This window comes from Ceratosolen solmsi, unplaced genomic scaffold, assembly GCF_000503995.2.
Source record: "Ceratosolen solmsi marchali unplaced genomic scaffold, CerSol_1.0 scaffold10, whole genome shotgun sequence".
Classification (NCBI taxonomy): domain Eukaryota; kingdom Metazoa; phylum Arthropoda; class Insecta; order Hymenoptera; family Agaonidae; genus Ceratosolen; species Ceratosolen solmsi.
The window spans coordinates 26,849,835-26,874,003 of NW_011948412.1; the positions used below are offsets into that span (position 1 = coordinate 26,849,835).

The 24,169-nt window shown below is 25.3% G+C and overlaps 1 protein-coding gene across 1 annotated transcript in view; it reads right to left on the reverse strand.

The window, feature by feature from the left end:
• Positions 1-24,169, reverse strand: part of LOC105363763 (dystrophin, isoform B-like) — a 75,266-nt gene that overhangs the window by 45,411 nt on the left and 5,686 nt on the right. Inside the window, 3 exon segments of the mRNA XM_011501535.1 lie at positions 13,672-13,861; positions 14,710-14,864; positions 16,011-16,222. Of these exon segments, the coding sequence (XP_011499837.1) occupies positions 13,672-13,861; positions 14,710-14,864; positions 16,011-16,222 (557 nt within the window).

The window sequence follows — 24,169 nt, forward strand, 5'->3', positions numbered from 1 at the left end:
TCAAAAGATAATGCTAATTTTCATTCTATAAGACAGTTTCGTAATGTTGATATTGTAAAAATGCATTTAATCTTTTAACTTTTCGGCATTTTAAAATTTCTATTTTTAACTGAGGGATAGGAAAAAGAGTAAGCTTCCGAAAAAAGAATAGCAGAGGCTTAAGCACTGTGTTTGAAATATAGGTTAGCGACTTAAGAAACTCGTGCTACTAGTCTCCTCGACAATGCTCCACGTACATCTGAGCTTCAAAGAGAGAATATATCAGTACCTTTTTCTAATTTAAATTTTTGATACCTGTAAGTCTCATTCAATTTCAATTCCTGTATGATTTCTAGATTTTCAAAGGTTTTAATATAAAACTTTTTTTCTTTACTCATTATGAAATCAATATAAAGTATTTTTAATTTATTTATATTTAATTTAAATTTTAGGAAAGATTTTTCATAATTAATATAATGTTTGAATAATAAAAAATGATTTGTTTTGTTATTTTATAGTTTTTTCAATTAATTTAAACAAGAGAGGATTATTTATAGTATTTGTTCAAATTGTTTATAAATCTTATCATATTTTAATTTATGAAATTTAGATAAACATATAAATGATCATACACAATGTAACTGTTATTAATATAATTCATTAATAAACAAATATAATTTGCATACATAATAAATATTTAAAAGTAGATTTCAGAAACTAATTACACTTACCAATTATAAATTATATCAAGTGTCGCTTTATAAAAGAAACTTCAATTTAATTTATTATAAAAGCACATAAATTATTAACTTTTTAAAATTAATCTCAAAAAATATATTTAGTTACTGTTAATTAAAGATTATGATTAATATTACATTTTAGTTTTCAGAACATATTTCATTTTATGATACTTTAATCATTTTTTTAGTTATTTCAGATTAAAACCTTTTTAAACTTTTATATGTAAACAAGTTAAGGGAGAGATTTTTATTTATAATTACATGTTATGTATCTTTTTTTTTTATATTTTAAAAGCAGCGAAACTTCAAATATAATTTTAATTTAAGAAAGTAGTAAAATCCATTAATACCATTACTTCCAAAGAACGTAATTTTAATTTAATATTTATACAATTATAATTTTGAAAGTATTAATTCTTGTTACAGAGAATGTTTTAAAATACCAGAATATATCATTAGTACTTACATTTGAAATATATTCTACAACTAATTATATAGAATTATGATTCTTTAATAACAAAATAATAAATAGAATAATTTATACTATGTTAAATTATATTGAAATTAGAATACGAAACTACTTAGCTTACCATTTTCCAGCCTTAGATATGAATAGACTGATATTAAATTTACCTGTAAAAAATATAAGATATTAGAAAAATATTTAATTAAATAGTTGTTATATAATATTAATAGCAAATATGTAGATATTTTTTTAAGCTAATAAAATTAAAAAAAAATTTGTTACTATTGTCTATGTCAAAATATAAAATATTAATAACAAATAGAATAAAATAACTTATATAACATTGATTAATAGAATCTTCAATAAGCACGAATCAATTAAATTTTACAATATATTTATATAACGCATAATTTGTATATATTTTTTAAATCTTGTTAAAAACAATCATATAAATATGATAATAAGGCCAGTTACTATATCAAAAAATAAAAAGGTAATTTTACTATTTCTTAAAAAATACTAATACATCTATCATTGAATGAATTATTACTATGCAATTAGTAAACAAATTAATGATTAAATTTAGTAAAAATGACTATAGTTAATAGATTATATTATACAGTACACATTATTTTATAAAAATAATAATAATTACTAGAATATAATATGATATATAATAGCTGTTTTCAATTGTATATATAAATCATACTTTTAAATACTTGCACGTGCATTTATATAAATAACATAAATTAGAAAAAAGAAAATTGATTCTATTTGTTGCAATTTTTTAGGATTGTGGATAACATATAAATTATTATGTATATTAAATATAATGAAATATATATTTTATGCCAACGTTTTATCTGCAAAGCAAATAAAAAAGTAACCTAATTTTTTTAATAAAAATCTGGTTCATAAATAAAATAAATAATATTAGTCTAAACGATCCGTGAATTTTTTTAACTATATGCTTAATTATTTTTTTAATATACTTTATAAATTTATTCATTTGTTTCATAAACAAAACTGAATACACATACGTATTAAAATGCTTACAAACTTTCATTATCATATACAATAAATAATATTTAATATTTTAAATGTAAAAATAGTATATAATTTATAACTAAACAATGAATAATAGTAATCAACAAAATTTAAAAAACTTTATTTTGTAAAGATATTTTATTTATAATTTATTTAATAAGGAAATATTGACATTAAAACATATAAATAAAAATATATTAATATTAAAATTTTTTAATTTCTATTAATACTATTACGTCACTAAAATGGCTAAAATCATGCTGAAAAGAGCAATTTTTTAATATTGATATAGAATTGCGAATTTTCTAAATTTAGCCAACTTTGCATACATATAATGGCAAAATAAAATAACAATTAAATCAGTATTATTCTCTGAATCATTTTCGCCAAAATCAATTCTTTATTTCGCATCTTCAAATAAATTTCTTAGAAATCACACTTATAAGACCATTAAAATAAGGAATTTATGAAAAATGAATTTTAATGGGCAAATATAAATTTTATTATATAAATTTTTTGTTTATTTAACAAATAAAGTGAAAAACAATTCTATTTACTATTATATTTAATTATATTATACTTATACTTAATTATACTTCGGTAGATCACCAATTCAATGCACATATTAATTTCCATTTTTTTAAACTATAAAATGGTTTTGATTGATTTTTTTATTAATTTTTTCAGTGAATATATGAAATCAAATATGGTTGTTATATTATTAGATTATTTCTTTATCAAAGACATTTTTCTTATTAGACTTTTTTGTATTTTGCATCGATTTACTTATTTGTACATTTTAACTGTATAGAGGATGCATTATACATATATATTAGATTTCTATATAAATAAATTTGATATAGTTGTAATTAAGATGAATGTATGCATCATTAGTGCAAGATTCAAAGTATTATAAAAAAATAAGAAAATACTAGAAAAGTGTAAAAGGCGTATATAAAAGTCTAATTCAGCTGTTTCAGGCAAAAGGTTGACTTATGTTGACAAGTATATATAAAAAATATCGAATTATTATGCAAATTAATGTTTACATTATATTACTATATGTATTATATTATAACACAAAATATATTATGATAAAATATATATAAAAATTTTTGTTTTTAAAAATACTAGAAGTGACCAAAATAAAGTATTAAAATGATAATTTCATAATATATACTTATGTTCAGGATTGAACTACCTAATAAAAAATAATAATTTATTGTTTGTTATAATACGATTTCGATACATTATATTTAGATTAAGGCGCAATATTTGAATTATACGTTACGAAAATCTCACTGGAAATTTAAGCCGCGTACTATGTCCGCATAGCAACAAAAGAAGCTTCTCGAACGTACTAAAGCTTGCTTTCAGAGAATTCACTAGAACCTCCGAGAATTACAACGCTAAATGTACGCAATCATATTTAAGAAGCAACGAACAGAGCTGGAAATTAGTCTTGTTGAATTCAAGTGAAATTAGTGCCAGTCATACCAGTGAAAGTTGAACTCGTCTAAGGGAATCCGTGCAAGGTATACTCATTTGTTTATATTGATTATCCTATAATTGCTGGCCAGCTATCGGTGCGTCCTCCGCAACGTGACGATAGTCAGACCGCATTGAGGACGACGGCATAGATTGACATCTCCAGCACGTTATCAATACTACACATAATTTCTCGCGGCCCGCGCCTACACTATCGGTTAGACCCTTGTAACTTGATTCTTATCAGACCGCTAAAGAGAGCGCCGATACTGACTGGTGGTCCCCGCCAAATTCTCATTACTGCGGCACAGCGATTATACTATCGGTCACGCCGCTAAGACTTGGTTCTGATCAAACCACAAAAGAGGCTGTCGACAATCAGTAATAGTCCTCACTACCTTCACGATCCAAATCACGCTCGGTAAAATCAATTCAAACGCCTAAGCAGTCGCGAGCCGGACAACGCTCAGTAAAATTCTAGCGCCGACTCAAACGACTAGGCATTCGCGAGCCGAATAACGTGCCGTAAATTTTATTGCCGAATTAGTTGTCAAGGAAGTCGCAAGCCCGACAGAGCTCTCTGGAAAACTATTTCCGAATCTATTGTCTAATGATTCTCGAACCGGACAGACTCCTTTAAACTTAGGGACTAAACCACGTGCCCAGTACTCCCAATTCACCCTTTAGACTTGCACTCCCGGACGACGTTCTAAAGTTCATTGTCAACTGTCTAATCAATAGGAACTCAACAATTCTCATTATAATCAGTAACACCAACACCACTGTAATAACTGCTTAAATAAAGGTCACTGGCGGCTGGAATTCCAAACAACTTATAATTAAATAAATAGTTATGTAACTGTATTACTATTATTGTTCTACCCGGAAACTGTTATTCGTTAATGCTTGAAATATAAAAATTTGATAATAGATTATATTTATGAAGTTCATTATTTACACATTCCAAAAGTTTTATTTATGGTAATAATTAATTTACAAATACTTGTAGCTTCATTCAACAAATTGAAAATTTTATTACCATAAGTATAATCCTATTATATAATACAATAAAACACATTTATGTTAAAATCTAATATTAAATCATATTAAAAGTCTTTATACAATCAAAATTTTATAAATTTCCGTTATTTTTCAATTATTAAACAAAAAATTTTAATTGATTGAAAATACGAATATGGTGATAACTTACATTTATCAAATGTCTATTTTTTCTATTCAACAAAAATAAAAAAAGAGTGCAAAAAAAAATAAATTTAATTAATGGTAATATATTTTGTGATGCGTGAATGGTTACATCATTTATTACTAAGATGATATTGATATAATATTATAAGAACACATGGCTTATTTAAATTGTATTAATATTAACATATATCTAGTACATTATAAATACATGTTTTTTATTTCTCCATTATATAGCAAGTGAAAAAAGGCTTTCGATTAGTAAACCTGTCTGTAGGAAAGCTATATTTTTAAAATAATTATTTTCGATAAAAATTAAGAAATATGTTTATTATTTGAATAATATCTTGTAAAATATTTTTATATAAAATAAATATGAGAAATAAAATTTAAAGTTAACAGAATAAATAATGGTTAATGAAAGTTAATGTATTCAATTTCAAATTTTTAAATTCGAGTTTTATATTTTATATTATAATATAATATAAAATATAAATGGAATAAATTAGAGGCAATAAATTTTTAGCGCTATTTATTATTATCATTTTAACTTATCTCTGAAATAAAATATACCTTATAATACCCTAAAATATACCCTGATGTTTTTGGATCAAATTTATGTTTCCAAAAATAAAATATAATTTTAAGATTATATACGTTATTGAATTAATTTATTAGAATTTTTTCTTCATTTTAATTTCTACTAAAAGTAATATAAAACCACCATATGATATATAATATTAATGTCGCATTACTTTAAAACAAAATATTTTTGTTATGTTTTAATGAATAAAGAATATTATAAATAATCCAAGGAATTTCTGTATAGTAGCAAATAAAAATAAATAGTAATAGTTACGGCAATTGATTAAATGATGGAAAAGAGGCAGAGACTGAAAAAGGAAACGAAAATATAAATAAACTATTTAAAAATATTCATGAATAAATCCTACTAAAATTTAAAAATAAAGTGAGCGAGGGGAATTTTTATAATAATTCTTAATTTTCGTAATATTAAAAAAAAAAATTATAAACATGTCTACCCTATTAACTATTAACTAGTAACTATTACTGTGTATATTAAATATAAAAAAATAACTAATGGTACAAGTATGTATTTTTAACTGTAACTAAAATAATGATTAAATTGTACATCATAATGATGATATTTATTAAATATATAAATAATTAATAATGTCCATATATAATACAAATAAAATACTGGGATTACTATTTTTACATAACATAAATTAATTTATATCGTATTTTTTTTGTAAATAAATAGATTGCAAATTTGGAAACTAAAATTATACACGAAAATGAGACGATTATTGAAATTTTGAAAAACAATTTTAGCAAAAATACATTGCTTTTCAAACTAAAAACATTTCCATTTTACATATATTTTTATCAGTATGTTACTTTCAAGAGAAAAACTAATATAAAGTATTTTATATCAAATTTTCTAATACATTATGCTACTCCATATACTTTATATTAGTAATATATTGTATATTATATAATAAATATTAATACTATATCGTAATGGATATAATGTAACATGGTATAATATATTACATGTTTTTATATTTAAAAAAATATCATTAAGCAAAATAATTAAAAAGAAAAAGAAAATTTTATTATAATTAAGTCAATAATTTTTGTATACTGACATACTAATACATTGAAACTTGCATTTTTATTAATTATGTAATAAACATATAAATATTTTGTATCCGAAGAGTATTAAACTCCTTTAAAAAATTAATAACATGGCATTAATTCTTTGTTTATAAAATATTGTATTAATTGTATAATCTAAATCCTATAGAATATTGAAATTCCATACAATAATATTATTTTGTGCAATACTGTAGTAATAAATTATTAAAAAATATTTAATATATTCTATTAAAGTTTGAAAAAATAAAAATAACTATTTTCTTTCATTTTCTTTTTGAATGTGAATTGCATTATTAAAAATAATTATAAGATATTAAATTGTTTTTGTAAAAACTATTTTAGAATATTGTTTCAAATTTTATCAAAACTTAAAAATTTTTTTTATTGAAAATTTATTAAATATCATTTTACCATTATTTAATATATTCTTTTTTTATTTTTATTTAAAAATGAATTGATTTTTTAACTCTAGCGATTCCAATTATTTTTTTAATTTTAATATTATTTTGTTAATAAACAATTCAACATAACAACACAACTAAAGGCAAATTGTCTCATTTCAGTAAATTTTTTTTTCATGAATTGTTTTGGAATGTTTTTCACTTTCCACGAATGTTCAATTTCATTTATGTAAATACAATCAAATAGAAGTTGGATATTTTCTTAAAATAATTCATAATGAATTGAATTGTAAATTTTTTTTCATGAAGCATTTTTAAATCGTTTTACGAAAAGTTAGTTAATAATATGGATGAAACGTATCGTAAATGTAAGAAATTTTTTTCTATATTTAAAAATATTAACGGATATTTATAAAAAGTTAAATCATAAATAATTTTGATAAAATTAAAGTTAATATATTGTTTAACCTAAGATGTACTTAATAGATGATTATGATTTTTTAATTTTATCGGTATTTTAGTTTGTTTGATATTAATAAATATTTCTAAGATTTTTATAAATTATATACATATATAAGAATAAAGTACATTGATTATATATATATATATTTATATATTTTTTCCAACAGATGGAAAATTAATTATTTGAACGTCTTAGAACGCAGGAATTTTTACATTGTTAACATAACAAAACTTATTTTTAATTAAATAGATTTATTCTTTAGATAATCATTATCTAGTTCCAATATTTTAACGAAATAATCAATTATTTTACATAAATTATGGTAGAAAAGTAATTATTTTATTTTAAATAAAAATATTTATGTAGTTTTAATAAAACTTTCATCCATTATTTTTTTATATTTAAATATTCAAATAATGTTACAGGAACGTTAATGAATGCAAACTACAATATTAGAATTGGAAAATATAATCTTTACATTTATTTCAATTTGTAATAAAAATGATTTATTTATTTGAAGAAATCATTACAAATTTTTAAATAAATTATTAAAGTATATTATTTGTATTGACTATTAAAATTCTTTATCATTAATTAAATTATAAAATTGTATAGTTTTTAACAATTATTATAATGAAAAGTGTTTACAAATTAATTGGACCAAATTTATATAAAACTTGAGTAGAAAATCAGGATTTTTAATAGATTTTCTGTTTTATTCTAAATTCACATTTATAAATTGATTTATTTATTTCCATTATTTGTTAAATATGTACATATATATATATATATTTTTAATAAAACATTTATTCTGCAGATTGTAATAAAAATAATTTAATAAAGAACATTAATATAATTATTTAATACTTTTCCAATAAATAACGACGTAGAAAAGATACTAATACGTTTAAAGATTTCTAATCTTATTCAGTTTATAAGTACCATTGTCGATACCAAAATAACTAATGATTTATTACAAAAATTAAAAAAAAAATATAACAAATCATTTCTTAATTTAAAATATATTAAGAAAATTACTTTAAAAATACTGACATTACAATCGCATAGGTAGGTAATTTCTAATAAAAAATAGATTCTTTCTCATACTCATATTTTACACAAGTTCATTTTTAGTCTTTGAAATTTCTTTCTGTAAATGTATAAAATTTATATTTTCATATAATATAATTTATCATTATGAATTTACTTTATTTCAGTCTAAAAGTTCATTGTACTTAAGAATAAAGATTCAAATATAAGAACTAATATATTGAAATATATGAATTTGTTCGAGAATGTAAGAATACGCCCAGCTCATTAGACATCTGGAAAACTCGAGATAAGAGTTCCGGAAAAAAACCCTTGATTATCTAAACAAAAACAATTCATAACCACATACGGCGAAAATATGCGATCAAGAATCAAACGAAACACGTCATAAAACATGCGGCGAGAAATTCGACGCGAACACGCCATTAAAGTATCCATCGACGACAAGCCATAATACTTCTGGCATAATCAAGTCATAAAAATATAAGCAAAAACCACCTCGTCTGACATCTGAAAAAGGGATATTAAAGACAACACTGCACGCATACGCTGTTGTCAAACCTAGCTACATATGGCTCGGATAGTGAAGCGAGCACGCGCCAAAGAAGTCCCCCTCATGGTGGGGATGCAAGTAAGAAGCGCTCTGATTGGAAATGCCAAGGAGGCAATTCGTAAAGACCACGCGGTGGCCGAGAATGCTTTTAAGAAAGACGCCGACAAGGTGCAGCAGAGTTTCTTCTCACAAGAGAAGCCGGCAAGGCTTCTTCTCCAAAGGAACGCCAATTAACAAGGATGTAGACATACACAGTAAGGGCCAATTAAGAGGCAAAGCCTAGTCATATCCAACTCATAACATGTACAAGATAAGTGCAAATCAAATCATACACTCGCAGCAATGCAAGACAAGGAAAAGGAAATTCAATCAATGCTACTAACGCCACGACCTAATATACGCCCTTCTGTCCAATAACACAGTTCAAGAAAGTCCTTACGTGTTCAAAAGGAGCGACGACCATCCACATATCAGAGTCCAAAAAAAAGTCGGCAATTAGTCTTCGATCGGTACAAGAACTACAGCAGTTGGAAAAGGTGTATAATGTGCACCACACCTTATTACAAGAAAGATAGTAATTCAAAGGCAAGTACACGATCGAATAAGCTCATCGCCGACTACTATCAACACCGTTGATACCACGACCTAACGAGAAGTTACAATCATCACTCAATTAACCCCACCAAGGTTACCTACCCTGTTGCCCTGCCATGGCTAAAATTAGCTCACCATCGGTTACAGTAGAAGCACGTCCTCGAGTTGACAATGGCTCGGAAATTATGTTCAAGGAAGCTCAATACACCACAGCAACGGTCTGTCATTACCATTCATGGAATTGGAGTATCTATCGCAACGCAGGCTAAGGTGCGGCATCATTCACACTCCAGTCACTGAAGCTAAGAAGTCCCGAGAAGCATCAAACATCAACCTAACCCTGATGAGCAATGATGTGAGGATCATTCAAGGAAACTCATTCTCGACACTCATCAAGGATCTACATCGTCTGACTTCCAATGAAGAAGTTAATCGAACTCCTCGGCAACTCTTACACCGCCGCACATCAATGCCTGCAAGATTTGATAACACGCTTTGTGAGAGAGAAAAAATTATCGCCAATATTAAGAACTCATGCAGACACATAACGATCTCAACCACACGATCAGAGCTTCTCCAGAATCCCAAGACAAATCACTGCATTATCTATTTCATCGATATCTCTCTTCAACAGATATAATAAAACTGTATAGGCAGATAACAGTCCATGAGGATGATTGGGATCTACAATGAATTTTATAGACAGACAAACAAAATATCACGGTGCCATGCTAATTGCCAACAGTCTCATGGTACGCGAGCCGGCCCATTACTAGCAGTAAGAACACCGCCATAATTCTTAGAAGATGAAGGAGAGAAAGACCCTCTTATACTACCTTCCATTGCTCATGGAACACATGTCGACGATATCATTGGAGGTGCGGTCACGCCGCAAGAACTTGCTGAAATCGCACTACGACTGCAGAACCTCTGTAAGGCGAGCGGTTTCCCTGTAGAAAATGGCACTTAACACTTAAGGACGTCCTCACCACCATAAAGGCAGACCAAAGAGAGCAAACAGGAACCAACAACAATAATAGTTAATGAGTGCACAACTAAAATTCTCGGACTGCAATGGAATCCTCAAGAGGATAATTCACAGTGCAACAACAGTGTCCATGGACACCACTCAGGTAACCAAAGGATTGATATTATCAAATATCACTAACAATCATCTCGATCCACTAGGTAATTGCCGGTTAAAAGAAAGGTGAGATGATAATCAAGAATAATGGCTTCATACTATCAATAGGACGAACAACTGTCAGGCCAAGGCAGTCAACTCACGGGAAATAATAGTCGGGGAATAATATTGTGACAAAGAAGCCCGTCCTAGAAAAACCCCCTTAGATATTACATAACGCTGCCTAATTTTCCCATAAACTCAAGTGGCATGAGTCCAACATTAAATTGCCAAATATACATACTTTCCATCGCTTCACAGCTTACATAAAGTCGTGACGAATCATCTGAGTAGGAGGACGGCTGATGAAATCATTCATAGCATACGAATAAAAAACACCCAACAATCTACCACGCCAATTACGACTTTCAGATTTTACAATAGCCCAGGCCCATCTACCATTAAAAACATGGAGAGGCCGAGAGGCAAGGACGCAACAGGCATGGATTTGTGTTTTTTTTTTGTATATTTATCACATCTGCTGTACACCATGTTGTGGTCAGCGACTACTCAACAGAAAGATTCATCGCCGCTTATCGGAGATTTCCATCCCGCAGAAGCATCTCCCACACATTGCATTCAGATTGTGGTATCACCCTTGCAGAAGCGAACAAGGACTAAAACGATTATTCTCACGAAGCTTACAGGAACGTCATAAATTTGCAGCACTGATGTCACCCGATAATGTTCGATGGAATTCAACCCACCAGCTGCATCTCATAAAAAAAAACAAACCAACGTCAACAACCATTGCACGATCCACACATAAGCTAACAGTTCTCTCTATCTCGGAAAGTGAAGAATAATCATTAATAGAATTGCTGATGGCGGGCGGAATGTTCGAGATTGCGAGACCTTTTATCAATGCAATATAACATCTAGCAAAATAATATCGTAAAATTATAGATTTCAAAATTTTCTTGCTCGCAACTATCTAGCAATAGTGTCATAAAACATCTGGAAAAACCCACTCAGTTAGGCATCCGTACGAATTCGTTCCGCTCGGTAATTACTTCAAGCATTATTGCGAGCGGACCTACGAGGACCTACCCCCCTCCCGCTGTCGACAAGTTGTCATGCTGTCGCCAGATGCGTCAGCAATAACGAGAGCTCTTCTTGCCATGAAGACCAAGAGACGACTAGGCCCTTAATTAACTATGAAGCCACAAGAGACGCTGTCCGCGCTCTGTAAGGGTGGAGTCTCTGATTGGACGAAGAATAAGGGAAGGGGTTCAAGTGAAATTCATGGTCAGCAAATGTATTTAAGGGGCGGATTTTTCAATACTCATCACTCTTGATATAACACTCTCGATATAACTCTCAATGCAGTGCTTATTCAAATAAGTGAAGCGGAAGTCCATTAACGCTGCGAAGGGAACAGTGCTTACACGTCCTAGAGGAACGACGACATACACTCATATGTCCACTAACGTAGTTCAAGAAACCGTCGTTACAAGTTCAAAGGGAGCAACGACAATCCGCATATCAGAGTCCGAAGATGCTGGCAGTTTCCTATTAACGCAGTTCAACACAGCTATCATTACAAGTCCTATTGGCGGGCGACGCATTCCAACGACAAGTGTCCAGTGACAAGCCCCCTTATAAGAAGAAAGAACAAGGAGGTTCCCATTTTAAATAAACCAGCAGTCTTCGTAAATAATATTATTATTACCATAATTACATACTTTGAGATTCAGAGTATTACATCGACAAGCAATCAAGGGCGAAGAAGCTCTCCCCAGAGCAACAGTGCGGAATAGATTCCAGTACGCGTCGTCAAGTTCGCGCCCGCTAAATGGGTGTCTTTCGGCAACCCTCACCTTAGTTCAAGTTCGGACGCTTATGAAATTAAGCAACAAACAGCGCGAGTGTCGACGAATCAAGCTTCGCGCCACTCTGCGGTAAAATTCAATCATTACGCTGCATCCGTAACCTCAACCACACACGTGCTCATTCAAACAGCGCTAGTGTCGACGAACGAAACTTCGTGCCATTCTACATTCACATTCAAACAATCGAGCTGCATAGATGAGTATACGTTTTCCACTGCAAACACATCACTTCAACCCAAGAATTATTTCAATTATTAATAATAGTAATACTAATCAACCTTGACATCAATAAATAACAGAATAAACAGCATATACATCAGCCATACTTGTATTGTATTATTATAATATTCCTTCCACTTGTGACCTTTCATCGCTACCACACAACACCCGTGGTCTCTGAGTTGTCAACGGCATCAATTTGTATCCTTCGAACCGGCCTTGGTAAAACAAGCCGGAACGGCGAATACATTTTGTACAAGATGGAAGATTATATCAGAATCTTCATAGTAATATAAAAATAATCTCTGAAATAAAATTATATGAAGTTTTCAACCTCGTATAGTTAACAATATTGACAAAAAGTTGAAATAGAATAAAATAGGATAAAAGAAGAATAATATTTTAAAATGGATTGTATTTATTTTAACAGAATAAAATATTAATATTAATATAAAGTATATACTGAATTATAAATAGATAACATACACCCAGAAATTTATTTTCTTGTATTCAGATAATTATTAAAAAATAACAATTGTATAAAAATACAATTATTTAAATTAATCCAGTTCTTTACTCATCTTCAACTCATTTGATAATATTAAATATTATTTTTTCTCTGTTTAAAAATTATATAGAAAAGAAAACTTCTTGACTTTATCTGAATGTCCAATAATACCGTCAATCGGATTTTATAAACTTTAAAATATATAAATATGTTTCTGTGAGGAGAAATAATTATAAATATAATGATAATGCCAATAATTTACCTTATACTGAAGCTGTGAGCGAGTCAGAGCTGTCTGATCTCTGCGTCCACATAGTCGAACAGCTTCAGTCTCCAGCGTTTCTGTTGACGACTCGGCTTCGCTGACCCAAGCAAGGAATTTATCCAGTGAACGATCAAAATTATGTAATGAATTCATCGCAGAGTGTAATAACTTTCCACGATTAATAATACTGGATTAAACAAAAAAAGAATTCATATTCAACATTTCAAAATTAGATTTCTAATTAAAAATTTAAAATTCCATAGATATGATATAATTAATTCGTTACATCTTTTACTGAAACCAATGGCCTGACGATATGGCAACATAATTTATAAGAAAATTTTATAATACTTAAAAATATATAATTTAATTACAGAATATACTGCTTATAATATATAGATCATTTAAGGTATATTAAAGACTAAACTCAAAAAACATTTTTTTCTATTTTACACAAATATGTATAGTAAAATTTTGATTTTAGATTAGTAAGTAATCATTACTTACCATTTTTATTTACTAATTTATAATAAATCAATTTTTTTTAATGTAGGATAACTAATTCCAAAAATATTCTATTTTAACACTTAGATACATAATATATTAAACTGATTTTCGCTTATTACTATATATAAAATTTAATTATATTTTATCAAGGCTTAGTGTTTTTATTATATTCGTATTATTTACTTATAAGATATAACAGATATAAATAATTAATAAAGAATAGAATTTTCTTATATTCAATAGAATTAATTATTCAGTCTTATGTACCTTTGTCATTATCTATATAATTCTAAAATTTTGTTAAACGTGTAATAAAAAGTATGTTACTATTTGTAGACAAGCATCGTTATAATTATCAGTTTCTTCAATATTATAATATCACAAATATTGTATAAATTGATTAAAAAAAATTAATAAATTAAAAGATAAAACAGTTAATTTATTTGTATTAATGCTACTAGGATAATTCGTTAACAATTTTTCGATACATTTTTACAGCTACTTATGAATAAATGTGAAGTATCATACCTAGTGTTAAGATTATTATATCGCTGATTAATTGTTTCCGTAAGTTTTTTTATACGTGTAGTATCATCTTGCTGATATACTGCAATCAGATTTTGCGTTAATGAATTGAACAGCTCAATTTGATGTTTATATTGATGAAGTTCGGCATGAAATGACTGCAATTAAAAAGAGTTATAATTGTATTAATTTAAATATTTATTACAAAATTTTACGCAAAATTATCTTTTTTAATGTTTTATTTATGCAACTTTTAAATCTAAATATAAATTTATTCCAAGGTAATTTTTCAATATATCTAAAGATTTATAATCATCTAAAGTTGTAATTAAATGGTTCAATTAAATATTCAAAGATTACATTCGGTTTAATAATGCATTTTTAATTTTTTAATTAAGTATTAAATAAAAAATTTAGATTTTCAAAAAAAAATAGAAATTGCGATTTTATTAATTAAATTATAAATAAAATAATACATAATTTCTAATAATTAATCCCATTTTTAAATTCAAAAAGAAATGTTATGAGCGATAATAAAATAAAATTTTACTTCTATATATTAAAGAAAAGAACATTTTAATTATCTTGTAATTAATGATTATGATGTAAGCAGCTGGTTTTCTTTATAAGCTAAACGTCGGTAAACTTATTGTTGTTAAATCTTTTGGAATAAAATTGAAAAAATATGTTTTCTAATAGATCAGTAGAATTAACGTCTTGAAATTTAAATATAAGTTTATTATCTTTTAAATAAAAATATTATTTAACTAATATTAAATATTTTGTACATTATATACTTTTATACATAAAATCAATCAGCCAATGTTTTATACAAATTTATAAATAGTTCTTAGTATTGAAGATTAATTTATTAATAATTAATTTAAATAAAAATAAATAAAAATAATATTATATATATATTATAATAAAATGATTTGAGCATATAAATTTAATCATTAAGTTGATGTTGAATTGTATATATGTATAAATTATATAAATTAAAGATAATGAAGCAGTAATTTAATAAATAAGTAAAATAATCTATTTTGAGAAAAATATTTTTAAAATGATTAAAATGAATATTAATATTTAACAATCTAAATAATTTTATTTAATATATTCATTAATATAATTATGAACTACACTAAAGTTTACTAATAATGCATATTTAATTCGATTTTTTATTAAATATCTTTCTCAGTTAAAAATGTTATAAAGCTTCGAATTAAGCCAAAACGTTTAAGAAAAAAATAAGATATGAATAAGGAAGTCCGAGTGCATCTGTCAAACGAAAATCATTCTACCTTTTGTTCTCGTAACTGAGCTTCCAGAACATCAGCCGTATATCCAACTGCACACATTATTTCCAATCGATTCTCCATTCGTGAAAGCCAGATTTCGACCTCGCTACGCTTCGCATCGAATCGCTGACTGTCGCCCAACATCGCGTCTAATTGACTTTTGCGTTGCAGAACCTTGGAGTTTGTTTCGTCCCAATGTTCGCGTAATTTCGTCACTATAACATTGCAAAATAGACAAATAGTGCATAATTAAAAAGGAAAAGTATTGGATATTTTTTAAAGAATCCAAATTAGTAGAATTGAAATTCGAGAAAATAAATTACTTTAATTTATTTATTTTTTGTTTGATTAGAATTGATATAAATACGTTAAAAACAACATTAAGTTCTATTTTTATTCATTTTAAATTTCAATTATTAATATATTTCTAATAATTAAGAGTATATTTTAATTTTCAATTAATAACTGATTAAGTATTATATTTACAAAATCTTAAATATTTGTCGTAAGAATAAATACTGAATAAAAAACCTGAATAGAACAGTAAATTCAAACAATAATACTGGTTTTACTATTAAATTATTTATATAAACCAACATTAAGCAATTGAATTAATTATCATAATAAATAAATGTTACAGAAGAAATATCAAAATATATTCTAAAGAAGATAGTTTCATTATAACGTTGTAGACACAGTATATAAGGATTACGATATCTATTTATCTATTATTTATAATCAAACAGATCTACATATTTTTCTAATAATATGACTTATTAAGAATATTAATAATATAACTTAATGATTATAATAATAGGAATAATTTTTATTAATTATTATTATTATTAATAAATTATATTTTTGGTTTAATTTAGGCTTTTAAAATCGATTTACAATAGAGCAAATTTTTTTTCGAGCTTTTATTTATTCATCATTTTATTAAAAATAAATTAAGTAAATAAAGTTCAGTTAATAGTAAAGTTAATAAATATTGAGTTTGTTTCTTGTTTAACTTAAAACTTTTTAATTATGAAACATATTTAATAAAGTGGTAAGTGTTAATTACCGAAGAATATTTATTAATATTTAATATTATTTACAAATAAATTCCAAAAACAACATAAAGTTTTAAAGAAAAATTATGAAAAATATATTTTTTTGTGCTTTTCAAAATTTAGTAAATATATTCTATACAAAATATTTAAAGTTTTGATAGAATTATTAAGAAAATAAACAAAACGAATATTTAGTTAAAAATTATAAATTATTTTTAGCGGAAATTGTAATGTAATAAATTAAATAAAGTAAATTGCTTCATAGATTTTGTAGGTCTATTATTTGTAAAATAAGTATGCTAAAAAAAATTTTTTCAGGTTTAAAATTGAAAAATTTCTTTCTCTCTCTCTTTATAATTTGGTGACATACTTATTTGTAACCGCTGAAAAATTATTAAGATTTATTAGCAACATATATGTTGAAAAATTCTTGGATCAGGAAAATAATTATTAATAATATATCTGATTAATAAATTAATAAACATTAATGAAAAGAATCAACAAAATAATCTACGAGAACAACCCTCATGAGTTAATGCATACTTCTATTAAGTGTATGAATGTAAAAATTTCGATTGTGCTATATCACGAATTATGATTAACAAGAAATCATGTTTTATATTGCACACTCGAAAGAGAATTGATACACGTAACTTCAGATTCATATTATTATTATAAACTGCCATAAAATTAAATACAACTCTTCTAGTATAGTGAGAAGTATAATACTGTCTACTTTACTGTTTAGTTTAATAAGGTTTCATTAATGCTACCACATGAAAGTGATAGTCATTATTCAAGGTATCTAAAAAAGCCGTATGTTACCTATTGTAATGAGTAAAACACTTAGATAAAAACAATATTCTTCTAAGACAGTAAATAAAATGAAATGAAAATAATTATTTTTCCAGCAATATTTGTACAAATAAAATCTATCTAGTATAGACTCGGATAGCAAAGAAATTGTAAATACATTTGTTTAATAAATTAATATATTAATCTTAATTTGTTTCACATATATAGAAGGCATACCTATAGTATATAATAGAATTAATTAAAAATATCTTAAATTTAAAATTTGACTCAAATTTGTTATTGTAATTATATTGTTATATAATCGCAAAAAAATTTATAAAAATTTTCAATTTTCTTATTTTAGATTTTCTGATAAGTAAATTTTGGTAATTATTAAAACCTTCAATATCTTCCTTTTTAAGACCTCAACTTAGACATTTTGGAACACTTTGAATATGTATTTTTTATAAGAATATTATCCACTATTTATATAATAAGAAATTTATAGATTTATATATTTTCTTAAAATATTTAGTAATGAAGATGCAATGAAATTATATTTATGCATACATTATATTATATGATATTAAAAAGTAATTTGTGTTCTGCTCTCTCTCTCTCTCTCTCTCTCTCTCGCTCACTCTTTCTTCTACAAATATATTATTTATTTCTATCAGTATTAAGGATAAGTACACACATAATATATTTATGAAATACAGGGTAATCTGTCTCTCCCATGCTATAATGGAAACTAAAGAATGATACGTATATATGTATATGACGAAATACATTCATATGCATATTCTTATTCAACCTAAATATAAGTGAGAATGACTTTCGCGGTTTAAAATAAAAGTCTACCTTTTACTTATCACACATCGTTAACAATGACGAAAAAACAATTTAATAAAAATAGAAAAGGCTGTAAAATCTGTTTTATTTCTTACATCCGTAGAAAATATAAGATGAAATTTTAAAGGATTCAGAAGATTTTTTACATTGTCTGATCTTATATCATATCTTATTCATATTTTGAGAACAAAATTTATCCAAATTACTTTCTTCACTTTATATTAAATTTAATCACATTTTTATAAATCCTTAAAGATCCTTTAAGACTTCAATTAATATATAATTAGTATATAAAAAATCTTATATTAATTAAATGATCTTTATTATTAAAAAAATTCTATCAATAATTTTTAATGTTCTATTTTTAAGTATATGTTTAATAAAATAACGTGATTGAAATTATTATTTAAAAATTATTATAATTTAAAATTTCAGAGAAATATATACATAGATTCTTGAAGAAAAAATATATACCTTGACGATTGTTCGTTGAATGTTGTGAAATAACGAAAGCCATCCTCATCTTAACTCTGGAAGGTATAATAGATTGTGATCCAATACTGCGGGGCCCAACGGATTCATAAGACTATGTATAAAATTTAGACGGAAACAACTACTCAAAGATGAATATATCCTGGATGGCACAATTCCTGACAAGGGAATGCCTATCTGTTGATTTTCTAAATTGGAGCGCGTTATTAGGATGTAGAGTTTGGATGATTGTTGTAACGATAATGATTGTTTAAATGACCGACAGATAAATTATAACTATTCGTGTATTGGCCACCTCGAGACATAATTCTTGTTATCTAATTTATTCGTGCTTGCTTATTTTAAAATTATCAATTTGTTGATCAATAGTATTAAATAAAATGAGATATTAACGTTCTAAAATGTTTCAGAATAATCACATTGAATTAAAAAATGGACAAAATTTAAGCTTAACTTTAATTTGTTAGATATTTTAAAGCGTCCCCTTATAAAAGTATTTATTAATTAGTAGGATTTTCACATTTAAATAGTGAACGTAGTTTGTAATTGCATTTTCAACTTTGTAACATTATACGACCTTTTTTATGAAAATCGTTTTATTCTAATATAAAAATAATATAGCAATATTTATTTTCCTTATTTATTATGTTTATTATTTATTTATACCCATTCATTATGCTTAATTATATAAAGGTTCGTACTCTAAGTATTTTACGTTATATATATTTCATAAGCCTGCTATTGAATCTATCGTACACCTAATAAAATATTTATTTTGAAATATTGTAAGAAAATTAAAATATTTATGTATTATTTAAATGGATACAATGTGTTTTGTTCTTTCAAAAAATGTTTTACTGAATATGATTCAAAGCTCTTGAATCCTTACAAATCTTACTAATAATTTTAATTTAAATATTATTTTTCATATTTATTATAAATTATAAATTTACAATAAATTATACTATTTGTGTTAATTCATCAAAGATCGTAATATAATATTAATAACCTTTTCTATATATACTCCTTACACAATGTGATATGTATCTACATACTTCTCGCAACACACTTTATAAATTATTTTTAATCATTTCAAGAATAGATCTATCAATGTATACCATTAAAAGAAAATGTTTATATTAAGCAGATACAAATATTAAAATTTATTTAATATATCAATTTTTATACAGAAATTATGTTTAGCATGATGTAATTAATTTAATTAAGTAATGGTTACATGTTATTGATATTCTCTTTTAAAAAAACATACCTCTGCAATTTCTTTACTTCCATCATAATAAATAAATTGTTTAAACAATGATAGAATGCAAAGTATATTCAAAGTTTAAGAATTTTTTAAAAATTAACATTTTAATTCAAAATATTTCATAACAATTATTTCGAACATTATAATTATACCCTGTACAAACGTTGGAATTATTTTCACACCTCAAAATAACACAATATTACAATGCATCCAATTTATTCGAAATTATCGACGAATATTTTTTTATAAATAAATACAGTTTTAAGTTTTTCTTAAATTACTTGATTATTAATGATGTATTTCCATCGATATATAATATATTCGATAAAAATGATATAAATATGAATTAATAAGTTTTAAACAGTTTATTAGATGTTTTTAATTATTTTTATGTAAAATGCTTTTTTTTATAGAAGTGAATTTTTTAAATCTATCATGATAAAAAAATATTTTAGTTTTAATTTTTTCATTATTCTTATATTAATATGAATACAAAATATTATAATCTCAACTTTGCAAAATTCAATATTTTATAAACACGTGTATTAAATAAAACTTCCGCTCATTTCTAATTATTTTATAAACTTAAAATAAGCTAATAAAACGTAGTTTATTCGTAACATAAAACAAATGTTAAAATTCAGTATTTACTTTTAGAATTATTAAAATCTTTGATACTTCAGATTTATAAGTAAAAACTTGTTCAGTCCATTTTTTCCCAATATATAGAATAATATACCCCTAAAATTCAATTATATAATTAGAAGTGTGTATAGAGGGAAGCAAACCTCAAAATGTGCATTAAGTTAACATTTTATATTATTTTATGTTATGATGTCACATCGATATTAGCACAAAATATTAATTTCCATTAGTGAACATAAGATATGCACTTGAATTATAAAGTAAAAGCCAATACTATAAATTTTATTTTCATAGATTGTTCATCTTAAATCCAATTTTATACCTATTATTTCTTACATTCTTACAAATATTGGTCATGACTTATTACATACTGATTATCATCAATCAAGGAATCATTCAAATCAAGGAAAAATTGGATTCACCAATGCTACATAATTCTTCTTCCTAACTCCTATCAATGTTTCTCGCAAGTACGTTGATTGTACATATGTTGCACTTTTTCCTTCGGTATTTGCTTTCATTCAATCGTCCCTCTACTAAAATGGTTCTTGTAATTTTATGTTCTTTTACAGAAGGCATTAATTTAAATTAAATTATTTAAGTGCATTGAATTATTTATAATTTCTTTACATATGTATATATATGTATATATATATATATATATATATATATATTAGTTTATAGCCATAACAAAATATGTAGGCATAATAATATATAAATTGTTAATATTTTTAATTGAATTGTATTTACGATAAATAAATGTATTTATTTATAATAACTAAATCAATGTGTTACTATTGAAGTTTTGAGGCAGTGTGAAATATATATAAAAATGCCATTTTTGTTAATTAAAAAGGAACTAACGTATCATACTATTTTAATCTATTTAAACGCTCGTTTATATTACTTGTTATAAAAATATTAAAGTCATTATAAATAATTCATAATCAGTGAAAATTTGTTATTTTTGAAAATTCAACTTAAGTTAGATAATGTTTGCTTTTAGTCTTTTTCGATCTTTATAAGGAATATTAAAAATCTATATAAAAATTCGTCATCAAATTTATCAATATTACATAATCGTTATTATCTTGGACTTCCTTGACTACATTATTATTAGTTTTTTGTATGTATTCTAAAAAACATAATTTCTGATCATTCCTTGATCTTAAGTCCATTTTAATTCATCAACATAAAGTTATATAAATGTTCGGGTAGTTTTCATATTAGTAAGCGGAACTTAATATTTATTATCAAAAAAAAAAATCTTATTTCTAAAAATATCACAAATTAAAACAATATTTATAAAGCAAAAAATATCCTCGTGTAACACGAATATATATGTGGCCAACACCACATCAAACGTTACCATTAAATTCTCAATATCATAAATACGAATTTGAATTATTATTATAATGTAGTAGATAGAATAAGAATAACTCACTGGACGATACAAGCACCGCTTACTTATTTCCTCCCGCCCTCACTCCCATTTCACACTCACAACTAAAACATGAAATACATATATAAATAACTATATGTATACACGATATGTATAACTCTATATAATATTATTTAAATAAAGAAATGTTAGTAAAATGACAAAAAAAATGGAAGTGGTTTTAAGCAGACGAGACAGGGAGCGGTCGCGGGTATACTAGTCGATGTAACTTCTCCTATGCGCACCCCATACAGCGTTGACGGCAGTGGTACCGGCAAACCCCCTCTGTCGGTTGTAATCTATCTTCTTCTCTCCTACCTTGCTTGTGTTTCACATCAACACATAAAGGTAACCGATGCCATTCCCAACGTCGATATTACTCCCATGCTCCGTCCTTATCAATGCTACTATTCGTTCACTTTATCTACTTTTATACATCAATACTTATTTTTCAAAATGTACTGTTTCCAATGTCTTTTAATAATACAGTTTATCTTTTTGTAAAAACATGAACAAAAATTTTATTATGTTTAGGGCTAAACTCTCTCTTTTAAAATGGATATCAGTTTTATAATATTTTCAATTATAAATACAAAGATTTTGAAAAATTTTATACTGCTATAAAATACATACCGAACTTAGTGACTCTATTAAACTAAAGTACCATATATATACTTATTATACATGATGGATAAAACAATGTAGCTTATTCATATTTAGCAAACAAATTTGAAACAATCAAGATATTAAATTTAAATAAAAAGGATATAATATACATTATGGATAAAATAGCAATTTATAAATTAGATTTTATATAGAAATTAAGCATTATATTCAATTGTTTACGTCTAGTCAACTATCAAATTCGAATTATAAATATTACAACTATTCACTGACAAAAAATGAATATACGATCAAATTAACTTCAAACTTAATGCCATACGAACTAGGTAATTGAAAAAATTATATTATATAATTTGACTAATATAATTAAATAAAGTTCTGTATTATAGTAAAAAATATATAGTAGAAAGAGATATATGGCGTGGAACATATAACATAAAATTTTAATTATTCTACTTCTCTTTGTCTGTCTCTCTCATTCTCTCTCTTTCTCTCTCTCTATCTTACTTTCACTCAATCACTAATTCAAAACATTTTTTTATATTAACTTATATATTTTTTATAAATGTAAAATCTATAGTATATTAAATATATAATTAGAAATTTAAAAATGTAGAAACTTTTAAAACATATTTCTCTTCATTCAACAGCTTTTAGTTTTTATTTACTTTAATTTTATTAGACTACATAAATCAATTTAAAATTTTAAGAATCAAAACTTAGGGAAATAAATTTAATAAATTTGAAGTGAATATTTAGCTTAATACGAATTAATTTTAATATAAAATTCTTATTATTTTCAAAATATTTTAGTGAATTTTTAGTATTTATTTTTAAATTCATATGAAAAATTTTATTTTATTTTAACTAATTTTAGAAGTAATTTTTTTTTATAATATTCCGATATGAAACAAAAAAATAATGCAATTTGAATCTATTCTTGTAATTAAAACTCTTTATTTCATTATTATAATTTATTTTTTTATATCTA